At 32.5% G+C, this 16,299-nt stretch overlaps 1 protein-coding gene across 2 annotated transcripts in view; it reads left to right on the top strand.

The window, feature by feature from the left end:
* The first annotated feature begins 542 nt into the window (after positions 1-542).
* The window catches only part of LOC149741798 (integrin beta-1-B-like), a 19,154-nt gene continuing 3,397 nt past the window's right edge, over positions 543-16,299 (top strand). The window contains exons 1-12 of one of the 2 annotated variants that reach the window (XM_089876766.1): positions 543-694; positions 1,985-2,070; positions 2,837-2,966; positions 7,836-7,925; positions 9,838-10,066; positions 10,211-10,391; positions 12,715-12,876; positions 14,133-14,228; positions 14,540-14,644; positions 14,895-15,008; positions 15,352-15,511; positions 15,739-15,919. In XM_089876766.1, coding sequence (XP_089732892.1) covers positions 637-694; positions 1,985-2,070; positions 2,837-2,966; positions 7,836-7,925; positions 9,838-10,066; positions 10,211-10,391; positions 12,715-12,876; positions 14,133-14,228; positions 14,540-14,644; positions 14,895-15,008; positions 15,352-15,511; positions 15,739-15,919 — 1,592 coding nt within the window. In that variant the 5' untranslated portion in view covers positions 543-636. The remainder of the gene's footprint in view (positions 695-1,984; positions 2,071-2,836; positions 2,967-7,835; positions 7,926-9,837; positions 10,067-10,210; positions 10,392-12,714; positions 12,877-14,132; positions 14,229-14,539; positions 14,645-14,894; positions 15,009-15,351; positions 15,512-15,738; positions 15,920-16,299) is intronic. The other variant, XM_089876773.1, reaches the window with a different exon arrangement.

Here is a 16,299-nt window from a genome sequence, read left to right as displayed (position 1 = left end):
CTTAAATTACTAACTATACCGATATATATATTTATTAAAATATTTATCACCGTTAATATGTGTAATAGTCATTTTATTTACAGAGGTGTTTTAAAGAATTGCTGTATAATCGTTAAATAGAGGAAGTACTTAAATATATTGTTTCCTCTAGTTCGGTTTATTTAAAATTTAACTACTAAACTGGTTAATTAAACATACTTCAGGAAAAAGAAAAATCCAAAAAAGAAATTTTTAACCAAGTTAACTTTATTTTGTTTGGCACAAAATCTGTTATAATATTTTAAGTACTTCTTACAACTGAAATTCTTAGACTAGAGCTTCCAAAACTTAAAGGTGTTTCAGCTAACAAACCAGACAATTGCTTTGCAACTTTGTTTTAACGTTTCTGGCAACCACCGTAATGTCTTTGGTTAAATTAAAAATATTCATCAAGCTTCGAGGATCATGTTACAACTAAAATCTAGCACTGGTACTAATCTTGTGTTTAGTTTACTAAACAATTAAATTAAACTTTCGTTCTTTTTCTTTCTTTTAATTAGCCTAGATTTGTATTTTAATATGTTTGTACTCCATTTTAGGTTTAATTATAACTTTTACTTAATGTATGAAGTATTAATGTGATTACAAGCAATTCCAATGAAAATGAATTATATTACAGTGTTATATTGGTGTGTTTATATGGCTCTAGTTAAAGGTAAGATTTACCTAACAATTATTTTCTCATTATCTATATAAATTTTGTACATATTAACATATATGTACCGATATAAATATTATATAGTGAAGGGGGGTAATAAAAAACAATGGGATGCTTAGGGTAAGAAAGGACAACCCCCCTAGCCCGCTAAAAATTCATTTTTATTGCAAACAGCTTTTGTAGGTAAAAAATACATTTATTTGGCTTGTTTTTTATCCTAACTGCCCTTCTAGGTGATAATTATTTTTCTCGGTAAAACACAAATTACTAAATCAAACAAAAAATTGACAAAAAAATCTTTTTATGGGGTTCGGTAAACTTTTTTTGTGAGAAGGACTTTCGTGATAAGTTTATAATAAATTTAGGTATTTGCTACATATTTAAGTACCTTATTGCTGGTAAATTTTAATTTTACAAACATTTTATACTTTTTAAAAAAACAACTGTGTTTTTTTCTGCTTTTATTTTTTCTTCTCCAACCAATATTAACTTTGTGATAAAATTAATTTTAAAGTTATGTATGTAAATTATTTTATTTTAATTAATGATTCAATTAATTTTAAAGGTAACCAAGTATCAAAAACAGATGTTTTACAGCTTTACCTACATTTTCTGATACTGTAATTTATGTTTTAGGTTAAGGCTGTTTAGTTACAGGTCATTTTTATGAATATGTTGCTGAATTTAGTTTAGATAAAGTCAAGATGTCATTTAGATTTTCAAAAGCCTTTATAATTAAGTTAAATTAAGTATAATGCTCTGGTTACTTCTTCTGCTTTATATAGGTTATGAAACTTATGTTTTTAGTTTAATAAATGTTATTTGTGGGTAAGCTTATGTTTAAAAGGAAGTGCTGAAGTAAAAATAATATATTTGTATTATTACCCTGTACTAACATTATTTTTTTTCTTCAGATCAAGTTAAGTTGCTTTTGAAAACATTGTTTTTTGTTGCCTCGTGAATGTATTTTTTACCCCAAAGCCTGGGGAATAAAAAACAGCACAAAATTTCCTATTAATTTTAATTGAAAGTTTATGTTTTCTGTTTCTTATTACCTCACTTGACTATATATATTAATGTATATATATGCATTTTTATATATATATTGATATATATATTATATATATATATATGCATTTTTTAAAATATGTATAGTATATCACTATATCAATATATATATATATATATATAACTATTTTTTTTATTATTTAGGGGGGAAATCAAAAGTTTATGTTTGCCGTTTTTTATTACTTGACTATATATATCTTATTTCTCCTACAATTTCAGCTGCAACCAACCCATGTATCGATAGCAAGGCCAAATCGTGCAGTGATTGTATCAGCATACCTGGATGTGCATGGTGTGAAGATTCCGTATGTAGCTAATTTTATTAAACTACCATAGGCTCCAATAAAGTTAGGTTGAACTTATTCTGTAAGATAAAAACACTATTGTAAAAATACCCTTTTACTAGTGATAATGTCACTGTCCGGATTGTCGAAAAACGTCCAGAGTTTTATTTATCTATCTGGCCCAGATTGGACAGGGGTCCAAAAACGTTGTTCTTTGGCACCGCGCAAATATCAGAGTTTCGTGAATCCGATTGCAAGATATTAATTTGACCCATAGAATATTTTATTTTTGTTTACTTGGTATGTTATGAAAACCTATATTAATATTCAAAAGTTTAAACGCTTTATATAAAACGTATAATTAATAAAACACTGGCTGCTAGCCAATTATGCTGACGTTGGGTTTCATCATTCTTCACGTGAATAAATTCACAACGATTGTTTTCGCTTAGTAAGTATTGAGTGTATGCTACTGCATGTGTCTTCCTTTATTTTTAAAGCCCGGGTAGAGCATAAAAATGTGACGTTAATACATGATGTTTCGATCTCCGAGTTCGTTGGGCAGCAAGCACATTCCTCCCGATTGTTGCGTAATGAATTACGTTACCTGATAATTACGAACTCACGACAAACTTAAAACATTAGATCACACCTTACCAACAACCCTTCCCATCACACATGCGCCCGCACTAGACTGTGCCTTTGGTCAGTAAAATGCTTTACAATAAGAAAAGGGTAAACCTTTTTGCATTACTGATTTGAATTCTGATATTATAAATGTTTTCAGAATTATGCAAACAATCCTAATGTTGTTATTTCTCGATGTGATTTACCTGAAAACCTGGAAGTGGAGGGTGAAAGATGTCCAGAACATGCAATTATTAATCCAAGGTCTAATCAAACTATTGACAGTAAAGGTAAGTTGCACTTATTAAGCACGTATTGGTCGTATAGATCCATTTTCGTTGAACAGTTGTTCTTGTTGTTGTTTTTTGGGCTAATTTTTTCTGCACTTATTTCAATTCTTAATTCTGACATTTATTTTTTTAGTCTCTTGATTAAGATCAAATCATAATATATATTTTTAGACTAAATTTTCAGAATTAAAACAGCGCATAATTAGCGAGTAATTAATGATCACTTTTGTTTGATCAAATGTGGCAAATTCAAAATGCGCCTTAAACCTTACTTAAATGATTGTACTTCTACGAAAAGCTCGGCACAAGCCCGAGCACCTATGACGTCATCAATAAGAAAGGAGTACGAGAATGCCTCCTGTTTGTTCGAAAAGCGCAGTTAATCGAAATAATACAGAACACGCGGTTTGCGGTTAAAGAGACGTCCCGTTTCGTAATTCCCACTGTTACAAAATGTAAAATTCAAGGTATACACATGTTCATCGTGGTTATGAAACAATTATTTACGTCATATTAACTTTGATAAACCATTACCATTGTTACATCAAAAAATAAATTGTTGGTAAACAATCGTGTTTTATTCTCTTCCATACGATTAGTAGTTTGTGCATAATTTTTGTTTGTGATAATTAGGCAGGTTAATCGAGATTTTGTGGGTTTTAATTGATTCAAATATAAGAGCAAGAAGCAGCGCTATCAGTAAATTGGAACCAACAGAAATTGTAATATGATATTAAGTATCGGTCCGGTCAGCTTGGACAGAAGCCAAAAATACATTGTTTGATTGCGGAACCAGAGTTTCATTTCAGCATTTTTCATGTGCATAAATTCACAACGATTGCTTCGCTTGTTAGGTGTGGAATGTATGCTACCCACAGAAATAAAAAAGAATAGAACGCGCATCTCCAATGTCGACAAAGGAGAGAGGTGATACACTTTCTCTCTCTTTCGCAGGTCGTTCCCGTTTACTATTGTAGTAAATGTAAAGTTATAGTGTAAAACAACTATTTTCTAATGTATATAATTTAAAACAAACCGTTTGTTTGAAGTTCTTAATTAAATTTTTTAAATAATTAAATTTCCTCTAAACAAGTGGTAAACTGTAAGCGTAAACCTACTAAATAACTAAACTGTCCTAATAAACTGGAATAGTTGGTGTAGTTTTTAAAATAAAAAGCTAAAACCTTTCAAAAATACTATGCGCCTATCTTTTACAATAGGGACCAAGCGAAATTGGGACGGAGTTGGCGGTCACGCGAATAGAAAAAAGAATATATCACGGTTTTGGGCAGTTGCGCGTTCTACTCTTTTTTTATTTCAGTAATGCTACCGCATGCGTCTTCCTTTACTTCCTACGCCCGCAGAGCAAATAAATGTGACGCTCACAACACGATGTTTTGATCTTGTGGTTGGTTAGAGGTGGGCACATTCCTCCCGATTGTTATATTATGAAACGTCATAGTTAATAAAAACGTTGCAAGAGGACAAGTGACATAACAATTGAATAAAAAATTTCCCACTTACTAGCGAAATAATGTAATACTGAATGCAAGGCATGTTGTAATATTAAATGTAATATTGAATGCAAAGTGTAAGAGTTTTTGGCATTATATTTAAAGTTAGACATGGAAACATTGGGTGCTTGTGTAATTTGACACCGATTGTAATTCGATACGGGCATATTCGCTGACGTTGCGATTCGTTACTTGCAAGAGAGCAAATTTACAACGAACAAAAAAAATTAAAGAGAAAGCTACGCTGTATGGTCTCATTATCTCTTAGTAGCTTCACTTTTTTATTTTCAATATTTTTCGCTCTCGCATGCAATATTATAGCAATAGTATAAGGCTCAGCGCTTGACCCAGTTTTCAGCCGAGTGCCGAACATCAAAAAAGCAGACGCTCGGGCACGAGCTTTTGAGTTCGGGCTCGGCTCGACACATTCCTAGTAGCCAGAACCCAAAAAATGGATCGGTCCAAAACATGACGTCATATTTTAATACTGCGCTATCAGGACCGCTTATCAGTATTAGCCTTTCGTTAACTAGTCTACAGTCGTTCCATTCCTAAAGTCGATCTTTATCTAAGTTTTCCTCAACCACGCATAATGCTTTGTTACAACATAGTGGCGATTCACACATTAATTATTTGCATCATAAAAGCATTTGATGCGTCAATTATTGAGATCATAATACCCATTGACGTGTTCATTATCACTTATCAGCAATCAAGGAGATAACAAACTGAATGTTTTAGGGTTACGGTGGAGACTGTTTAACCGCAAATGAACGATTGCCACAAAATACATGGCCAGCGCCGTTATATTCTGTATCCCTCGGTTGAAACGCGACTATATCAAAACAAAATAACACATCTATTGGTCTGTATTAAACACGATGTAACAAACTGTCATAATTTAAATCTTTTTTTGCATTGGGAATGCAGTTACATATAATTTTCTACTTTAACAGTCAGTTGCCAAAGTAATCAAAGAGAAAGAATGGTGTCACTTGTGAAACAGAAAGACGAACATAACGGTTAACCCACAAAACAGGCAAAGCCTATATTGCCAATCACATAAAATAAGATTTATAAACGTTTTTAATAAAAACGATTTACAAATGTTTTAATAAAAAAAAAACCACAAACACAAGATTTATATAAAAATAAAACATGTAATGTTCAACAGCATTTATTGCTTCCAAGGTGTTATTGTGGTTCGCATCTGCGTACCTTACGATCATTGTCTAATAGCAATCAGCCAAATAAGTAACACTACTTGATTTGAATGAATGTAACTTACTTTATCCTCGCGTGTCGCCAGAAACGACTAAACAACACCTCAAGCCAGTTTACGAGTTACCGTGTATGTTACTTTGTGGGTAGGGATGCACATTACAGAATATTTAGGTATTCTAGGATATCCTAGAATACTTTATTTCGAATCTAGAATTCCGAATCTAGAATTTTGAATCTTTTTATATTTATAGAAAAAAAAGAATTTTACCCACAAAAGTCAGTTTATAGACTCTTTCATAGTAGTTAGATTATGAGTTGTAAAATGATCAAAAATTGTACTATTGGGTAGTTTTTGCGTCATGAAACATATTGCAGGCTATGAAAAGACGTTGAAAAACGTATACTCTGGAAAATCCCACAAACACAAAAATTTTTTTTTTTAATTATAAAGTTTTAAAAATTGTTGATATAGTGTATGAGATGACAGGTGTTAACGTCATTAAACAAAATACCGAATCCCGTAATTAGATTCGAATACAAAAGGATTCGAATCTCACGGATTCGAAATTCTGTAATCTGCATTCCTATTTGTGGGTGATTATTTTTTGTTGGGATTTTTTGTATTTTTTATGTATGCCTGATAATTTAGACAACCCATTAGTGACTACTGGGTTGGAGCAATTGCCGTTAAGTGTCTTGCCCAAGAACATATACGCCCACAATGGTAGCAGCGACGAGCTTGAACCCATTACCTCTGGTTTACAGGCAGGCGCGCTTACCACTATGACTATACCAACCTATTGGGTTTTAAACAGTCCGGACCTATTGGACTGACCCAACGTCACGTCAGGAAACGGCACTTGCTCCGCCATTACAGATTCTACAAAGCGTGAATTGCCCACACAAATACATGGTCGGCTTTATTTGATTGTGTTTATTTGATATTGTAAACGATACAAAGCTAGAAAACACGTATAGCGTTTGTTTTAACATTTAAAATATAAGTTCCAAGATAAATCTTGTTATATAATTCTAAATCTAATAATTTATGTGAAGTAGATTGGTATTTTGACTGGTTTTTAGTGTAAAGTGTGATTTACGGGATACTTTACAGTGGAGATTATTCTGATTAATACTAGCAGCAATCAGCTTAGTTTACATAATAGTATACTATATTTATAACCCAACATGAATGGACATGCAGCTCCAAACTGCTTAAGTACTAGCAGATAAGGTGTATGTGTTTTCCGATTTCATAAAGACCCGGAACATAGAAAGGGTGACTTATTAATTCAAGCAGAGGACCAAAAATAGTAACTTACTATTTTCTACTTTTTTTACTTTTAATCGATTGAGTGTTCAATTAAATTTGATTATTTATGTGTTTATTATTGTGATAAGATATAACGTTTGTAGAAAGCCATTTTTAAAAAATTCACAATATTAAGACGAAAAACAGCACCCAGCAATGATAAAATGCCATGCTGTGGAATCCGTAATGGCGTGACTATGACGTCACAGACACGCAACAATGGAAAACAGCACTGACAATCCCTTTCGTAACTTAGTCTATAATAACTTTGGACTGAACCCCTGGCTACGCCTCTGAACTAAGCATAGTTTCATAAACCCTACCGCATACAGATAATGTGATAATAGAACTTACATTATTGATTATTTCAGATTTTCGATTATTTCAGAAAGTAACAGAGATATAATGTATCTAATTATTTGCGGCATAATAGGAGTTGATTAACATGAGGATTGTTTACTACACAGTATAAATTGGCGCATCGTTTCTTTAAAGCGCATAAACACACACCGCGTTACGTTTATTTTTTGTGGTAAATTTAAAAGGCGACCGTTTTATTGATCCCAAAAAATACTTTGCTTGTGCAAATTGGTCCAGTATAGGCATAGATATTCGTCCTCAAACAGTGATCTCTAGCGATATCGTTTTTTTACTACGAACTCCGTGATTGTGACGTAGGAACATACTAGTCACATGACTGATTTATTCGTAAAAGCGAAACCTGCGTTTTTTTGTTTTCTCGTTTTTCGCTAAAAACACTGCCTCTCGCCTTTCTGAATGAGAGCGGCCACCCTTTATTCCTATTATTTTATTTTGCAGGAAACAAACCTCATTCAAATGTGGGCGAATCAGCTGTGGGTAAAGCGACTCAGATTCGTCCTCAGATTATTAATTCAAGGATAAGACCAGGTTATGATACTAAGTTGTTTATTTAATTTTTTTAGTATAGCAAATTTATTTTTACTTTTGCAAAGACTTTTGTTGTAGCCACATCCCCTCAAGTGTGTGATTAGTAGGGATGCACATTACAGAATATTTAGATATTCTAAGATATCCTAGATTATAGTAGTATTGCCAATCGAGTTAAGTTGTTTCAAGCAGTTAGTTATATTTTTGCATACACTTACAACTGCTTTACTGAGCCGAAATTGGTTGGCTGACCCAAGCATCAATAATTTTCCTATTTCATTTAAAGGAAGATGTAGGATCTATTGTTTGTCTGGCCACTTAGCGCTATATCTTGCAGTTTTGTTATGTGCCTGCCTGGGTGTTGGATGAATGTCAGCTGCACATCTGCTATTTTGTTTTATTGTTGTTTCTCAAAAAATGTGCTGAAACTATCTACTCTTACTATTGTCTGTTTAATGAGGATCGGTCACATAGGTTAACACACCTTGGTCGAGCTGGTGTTCTGCTCAAATAAGCACTAGTCGGGTTCGGACTGTAATAATATACATTGCAAACAGTAGGAATTTTATGCAATCTTAATAAGTATGCTATGTATTATTTTTCTGTATTTTGCATTGTTAAGGTTTTAACGCTTTTTAATATATAGTAGGGTGGGGGAAGATGGGACACTTTGTCAGAGGAGACTTTTTTTGATTTTCTTTTTACGGACCCCCATTTAATGATAATCAGAAAAATAAGGTCACAGAAATATTCGACAGTATTATCACGACTTTATAAAACGCGTGTCAAAGCTGATTACTGTTTTTTAATATTCAAAAAGTTGTATATATGAAGTTTACATGGCAAAGAAACTAGCACAGCCTGTTAAATTTGGTAGGTTAATTACAAGTTGCAGAATACTGCTAGTGTATATATATTTTAATTTAGAGTCCCATCTTTCCCCACATTGTAGTTTTGTATGTTTTCATTGCCAAACTTTGAAAAATTTGCTTTTAATTTAGTAATTTATACCTCAGGGGTTATTCAACTATAAGATACTGACATAATAAAAAGATAATATTTTTAAAATATATTGGAAGTTTGGTCATTTGCGCTTGGTGATAATTTATGAGAAGTGGCTTGTGCTAAAAACGGAGTAGTATTACCCAATTTGTAGCAAAAATAAAAACTTTAACAACAGTTATATTCAATTTTCTGTTAATACAAGTTCATATACATTTGTAGGATACAATATTTATCCATTGATGTTCGAACATTACCCATTGTCGTTCTAACAATACCAATTGTTATGCAATAATATAATGTATAGGTAACATGTTAAAAACTATAGCAGTAGGGCAGAAAAATAAACGTTAGACCTAATTTTTCAAGATACAGTATTATTTCGTGTTATTTACGTATATTCCTATTTATAAATAAACTTAATAATCAAAATTAACAATGATTTTAACCTGTCCCATTTTATCCTGTGTCTTTTCGAATTTGTAAAATTTCACCTGTTGTGCGGATCACTAAGTAACTCCTCGTGTGTTTTATTGTATTTTATTAAATTGGTGTCAATTAATAAAGGAACGATAGTACTAATTCGTGGTATTACCGAAAAACCGTCATCTATTGTGATTTTGGAAATATTTGGCAATATGTGCTTAAGTGTCCTATCTTACCCCATTGTACTATGTTTAAATAAGGTTGTGGGTGTTAGAAAATAAATGCTGCCTTTGCCGGGCTAATAATCACTTTGTTTGCCTAAGTTTCACCTACTAGAGATCAGAAATAGGATAACCAAAATACTTCTTGAAATAAATGGAAAATTCTTTTGTAACAAAAGATATTTGATACGACTACCTGTGTAGGCTTTTTTATACTAACCTGTGAGCGGTATTTTAATGTAATATTTTTAAATTAAAAATAGGTGATCCACTGAATATTGAACTTTCGTTTAAACAAGCTGAAGATTATCCGGTTGATCTTTATTATCTGCTTGATCTTTCAAAATCTATGGAAAATGATCTTAACTCGTTAAGAGCACTAGGTCGAGAGTTAGGAACCAGTATGCAGAATATCACAAGAGATTTTCGTCTTGGATTTGGTTCATTTATCGATAAAACAGTCATGCCGTACATTTCAACTGTACCTGCCAAGTAAGTTGTATAAATGTACAATATCTGGGTAAATTGGTTTAATTCAAAACATTACATAATGGCTACTTTTTTAGTATAAATACTGATTGTCAGTGTTTTTAATTAGGTCAATCTATTCTTACACTTGTATTTGTGTTTTTCTAGAATTAGAAACCCATGCAATGATAAAGCACCATGTGTTCCAACATATAGTTTCCACAATGACTTACCTTTAACTCCTGAGATCGATGCCTTTGTTAACTCTGTAAATAATGTAACACACTCTTCCAACCTTGATAATCCTGAGGGTGGTCTTGATGCTATGATGCAAGCTATTGTGTGTAAGGTAAGGCATTTAATTATTTTTGCTGCTTACAGGTTTTTTTAAACTATAAAACAGTCGTGCCCAACCTATCGCCCGTGGACCTATCTTAGGTCGACCGCAACAGGTTCAATAAAATAATTTGCTGTGGCCTTCAATTAATCAAATAATTGGCAAATCATTAATTTTATCAACGTGGGAGAACAAAAAATAGGAATCTTGTTAGTTACGTACTGTATACGGCAACACGCAGAAAAATATTTAAGATGGCGACTACTTTGACATAAAAATCAGGAAACCATAGTCATTTATTTACAATAATTTCCTCAACCTGGTCTGCATGATTTGTACACTAGCAATTCTCTGTGCCTTGAACTAAATATTTTTGACTAAGTTCCCCAAAAGTTTGACGCTTCCGGATATTTTTAAGAACCTTATAGTTATCGATCGCAACAAACGTTGGTAGCATGGCTGGAAAACGAGCCAAGATTTTCATGTTTATTCGTTTTCAAAGTCACTTTGTTTAATATGCAACACAACTGTAGCGTTGGCAAAAAAAGCAAATCAGAAGTGGCACTTTAAAAAGGAACACGGTCAAACGGGGGCTATGAGAGGGTTTTTCCTGCAAAAACACAACTAGGGGCCTCTTAAAGATGAAGATGGCATGTGACGCAACAATCGTATGTGTAAATTTTTTTGTTTGTTGCACATTAAAAGCATTCCAATTAGTTTTGGTAACGAAGTCATTGAAATTTGTGTAATTGAAGTATTTGTTGCTGATAAATCAATACCATGGCATAGCTTATTGAAGCGCTGTAGTTGCTTGGACAGAGGATAAGCGCATACAAGAGTATTTCGGCATGTATACATTGGCGCTAGCTACGCATGCAGTTGGTTACTTGAAAAGAGATCTTGGATCAAAAAAGGTTTGGCACACCTGCTATAAAACCTTGTTAGCTATTTCTTATTTTATCTGGTGCTAATTTGTTGGGCTATTCTTGTACTATACTATGTACATTTATTTTATTAAGATTAGGTTTCACAAGTGATGTATGTTTATTATAAATTGTCAGCATAAATAGATAGAGATCCTACACTTTTTTAATTCTGTATTTCATTTTCTATACAGTATATGTTACTTTTTATTATTCGTCTGATCCAAAATCAAGTTTCATTTCAATAATTAGCATCATTTCAGCAGTTGACATTGCTGTAGTTTAAAATATATATAATAGGTATTCTCAATTTAAAATAGTTAAGTTGGGTAATAAAAAAACAGAAAACATGAACTTTTGATTTTCTCCCCAAGTAATAAACTAAAAAAAAAAGTTTTAATCTTAAGGAACAGTATTCATCAAATTTTATTCAAAATTTTGTGCTGTTTTTATTCCCCAGACTGTGGGGTAAAAAAAACATCAGCGGGGCAATAAAAAACAAACTTTTCCTTGTTTTCACAAACGCAAAATATCTCCTACATACTTTTAACCGCCTTGTTCTAAAGCTTTTCTTTTATAATTTATCACTTTTATTTAAGTACTTCCTTTTGAACATAAGCTTACCCACAAATACTATTTATTAGTCTCAAATTTTTTTCCCACAAAAGCTGTTTGTGATAAAAATGAATTTTAGCGGGCTAGGGAGGTTGTCCTATCTTACTCCAAAAGTACCCCATTGTGCTTATTACCCTACTTTACTATATTTCATTAAATTTAGTGATGTACCGAAGTTTAGGTTGGCCAAATTTATTTTGCTGAATCAGCGATTTTGACAAAGATTTGGTATATAGCCCAATACAAAATGTATAAAGCAGAATACAAAATGTAAATGTTGTAATATGATATTACAAAGTATTCTCCCGGCAGAGCTTGGACAGAAGCCAAAAATAGTAGTTAGCAGGTACTGCATGAGAACCAAAGTTTCGTGAATCACAATTTCAAGATATTAATTTTACCCATAAAATATTTTATTTTAAATTTTTGTACACTTGTTACGTTATGTATCACTCAAAATTCAAAGTTTACACATTTTTTATAAATCAGACAATTTTTATACCACTGACTGCTTGCAAATTGGACTGAGGTTGCATTTCATCAGTTTCCACAAAAATGAATTTATTTCCCTAGCCGAGGCACGGCGTAAAATATGAGGCTCATACTCGATGTTTTTTGTCACAAAACTTATTCCCTTTTTTGTGGAGCACAGATTTCATCAATAGTTACAGTAAAAAATTAATGAGTTTTCAAATAACTCCACGTCCTGTAGCAATAGAACCACCGACCGCCCGTTGTCGCAGGTTCCGATGTCATACGTGATTCAGTTAATAATAATGTTACAATTTACTTTTCAGGAAAAAATCAACTGGAGAAAAGATGCAACACATCTTCTTGTGTATTCGACTGATGCGAGTTTTCATTATGCTGGGGATGGAAAGCTTGGTGGAATTGTTCTTCCCAACGATGGAAATTGTTACTTGGATGATAACGGTCATTATTATAATGCTAATGCGATGGTGAGCTTAATTTTATATACTATTCTAGTCTGAGTATCAAGCTTTTTACAATGTGGTGCAGGTATGCACGGTCGAATCCGAATACTTTCTATTTCCCCCAAATTGCCACACACACACCATTAATTGCGCTAAAAGGGTAACTTTCCTGGCTGCCTAGATATAAAAAGTCTTTTATAACCTACTATAATGCGGTTTCACATTACCGTTTATTACCTAACCCAGTTTGTTGGTTAGGAATTAACTCTAGAAACGTAATGAATCGCAGTGCTTGCAAATTCTGAAGTGGACAGTGTTTCCGCGCATAGCTTCTTATTAAAATCGAAAAAATATAAATTTATTTAATTTAAACATTACAAAATCATTACAAAAAAATAACAGTTATAAATACATTTTGTTTAAAAAATTGTTTACATGAATTCCACATTCTGCAACACTGCAATTCATGAAACTCACTTCTTGTGCTGCCTCTTTGATCGTGAACCACGTGTTTGTGCAACTTTGATTAGCGGCGACTTGCATCTAAAACGGAACTTGTTCCCGTGCGCCTTTTCTCTTTAATGACATCATTAGCGCTCGTACTCCTGCTATTACTTAAACGCCGCACTCGAAAAAACTTAGCTTTTACCATGTCCGATTTTGGAAAATATGAAAACGAAACTATCACGATTTGCACATTTTACATGCCTGGCTACAGTTGTAGTATCATTGAACGAAATGTGAATTAAACTCGACTGTACTCTTGAAGAGATATGTACTCGTCAATACAACGTTTTAATCCACCAACTTTGCAATTCTGAATTTTATATGAAAGTGTAAAAATATAGTTTAACCTTTGATGTCATGTGGCTAATAGTGGTACGCTACCCTACCATTTTACCAATAAAAACAAGATGGATATGCAGCGATTAAATAATTTCATTTGTTTCACCACATTGAACTAGGTTAAATGACGTCATCGAATATTCGGATTCGTTCGAATATTGGAGCGTGGATATTCGAACGAATCCGAATAATTTGGATCTCAGCCCATCCCTATATATATAACATTAATTGTTAATATTTGATTAAGAATGGTGGTAAATCAAGAACAGTAAATTAAAAATTTTAGTTTGACACTATTGATTACTAAATCAAACATCCTAATGAGCTAATCCTAATTCCATTATGTAGTACCTGCTGAGTAATGTGCAACATAAAGTACGAGTGTTTTTATATTGAACTCTGATCCTCACAATAACTTAATAAATACTTTGCAGGACTATCCTTCCATTGGTCATCTTGTAAGAAAGATAACCAGTCACAACATACAACCAATCTTTGCTGTAACTACCAGTGTTATACAAACTTACACGGTAGATATGTTTTTTATAATTGGCTGAATAAACCTAGTGTTTATAGCATGGTAAGACCATGCCAAAGACCACAATGTGTTTTTATGGTTTCTAATATGTTTACTGCAAACCAAAATGCATTGAGTTCCTAATTGTACAGTTATAAAAAGTTAACAGAAATTCAATGCTGGTAATTTTTTTAAAATAAAACCAAAAAAGCGTTTTGATCAAGATTTAGTACAGTATATAGAAAATAGGCCATTCAAATACCTTGTTTTCACTTCTATCTATTAAGCTTTGTCCAACATATATTTGACATTGCATTCATACAGAATTTACAAAAAATGATTCCTAAATCTGTGGTTGGTGAATTATCTGGAGATTCATCAAATATTATTCAACTTATACAGAATGCTTACAATGACCTAAAAGGGCAGGTATGTTTTTATCTGTCTCTTATTTTTTCAACATCTCATCTACATCTATCTATTTTTATTATATTAGTGTAATAGTTGTTATTTTCTATATGGTCATAGTTTATTATTTTTTTAAACAAGTTTTCTTTTCTACGTTTCTCATTTGTAAATGTTCCAGTGAGTCACATTTAAAGTTTGAAAAAGTGCTAAATATTGACTGAATTAAAATAGTTTATGGTTCGACATAACCTGGATGTCAACTCTTTTTCAGGTTCTTCTTGAAATCAGAGCACCACCAGAGGTCACTGTTTCATCACAAACAGCTCATTGTCAGAACCAAACCATACCTGGCATGCAATGTGAGGGAGTTAAACTTGGAGACATTGTAAGCAGAATATCCACAATACAGTACTTCCTTAATCATTTTTTTTAAATCATTTTCTGGCCTAAAAGGCAAAAAACTGTCAACTTAAATCTAATGTCTAAAGTGGTGATTTAGCAGACAAAATGATAATATATTTTCTGTTCAACAATGTATGGACATTATATGAAGCAGTTCATAAATTATTGAAATTGAGAACTAGAAAGCTTTATTTTGGAAATACTTTTGGTTTTAGTAAATAATTTTGAATTTTTTTATGTATATGAATTTGAAAAATACAGCAATCTTGCCTACAGCTTGTTTTTTTTTAGTTAATTATTCAAGATGTTTTGTTGTTGTATACTAGGTAAACTTTACATTTACATTGTCAACTGAGAAATGTTTGAAATCGCCAGTTCAAGTTTTGGTTTCTCCGTATGGTTATAATGAAGTTGTAACGATAAATGTTGAATCACATTGTGATTGTCAGTGCGAAGAAACACAGGCACCAACAACTAATTGTTCTGGTACGAAATCATTTATTTAAAAATTGTATACTTTGATTGTATTAACCTGCTATTAACAGTGTTTGTTTTTTCTATAAACTCTTGTGTTTATGAATTAAACAGTTTATTAAGTTTTAAAGGAGTAGTCCACCAACTTAAAACTGCTTGTGCTCATGTTGTTGATGGTTAATAATTTCATGTAGTTTTGTTTAAATGTGAAGTTGTTATTGTTATTGTTGTTCCATCAGGTCATGGTGTTTACGAATGTGGATCATGCGTTTGTGAAACCGGGTTTACTGGTCTTGACTGCTCCTGTGATCAGAAAGATGTTCTTGGAATTGAATCTTATCTTGCTAACTGCACAGATCCAGCAACCGGTGTTGTCTGCAACAGTGGTGGAGAGTGTCAATGTGGATCCTGCATTTGCAAGTAATTAGTTCTTCTTGCGAATAAATATTGTGGTGTATGTCTGTCAGCACTTTACTGCTATGAAACTATTTAATGGTTTACTATAAGTTTGTGCATGTTAGACCTGCAAGGTGCTCAAAGACACCTCATTTAGCAAAAAAATATCACAGACACAATATTTGACTTTCCCTATTAGTGCTTAATCGTTTATTGGTGTAGTTTTTGATAAATAAGAAAGACAAATATTGTTTAATATATTAATAATACTTTCAATGGCTTAAGCAACTTATTGGCAGTTACTGCCTGGAGACCATTGTCTAACCACACAACATAGCCTACAAAGCTTAGTGGAGAATTAGTGTTTGTAAACTATAACTGGAATAACTTAAAAGAAACAGGTC

The sequence above is a fragment of the Ciona robusta genome, chromosome 1 (assembly GCF_009617815.1).
Source record: "Ciona robusta chromosome 1, ASM961781v2".
Lineage (NCBI taxonomy): Eukaryota > Metazoa > Chordata > Ascidiacea > Phlebobranchia > Cionidae > Ciona > Ciona robusta.
Note: the sequence above shows the minus strand (reverse complement) of the source record. Positions and strands in the feature narration are given on the sequence as shown.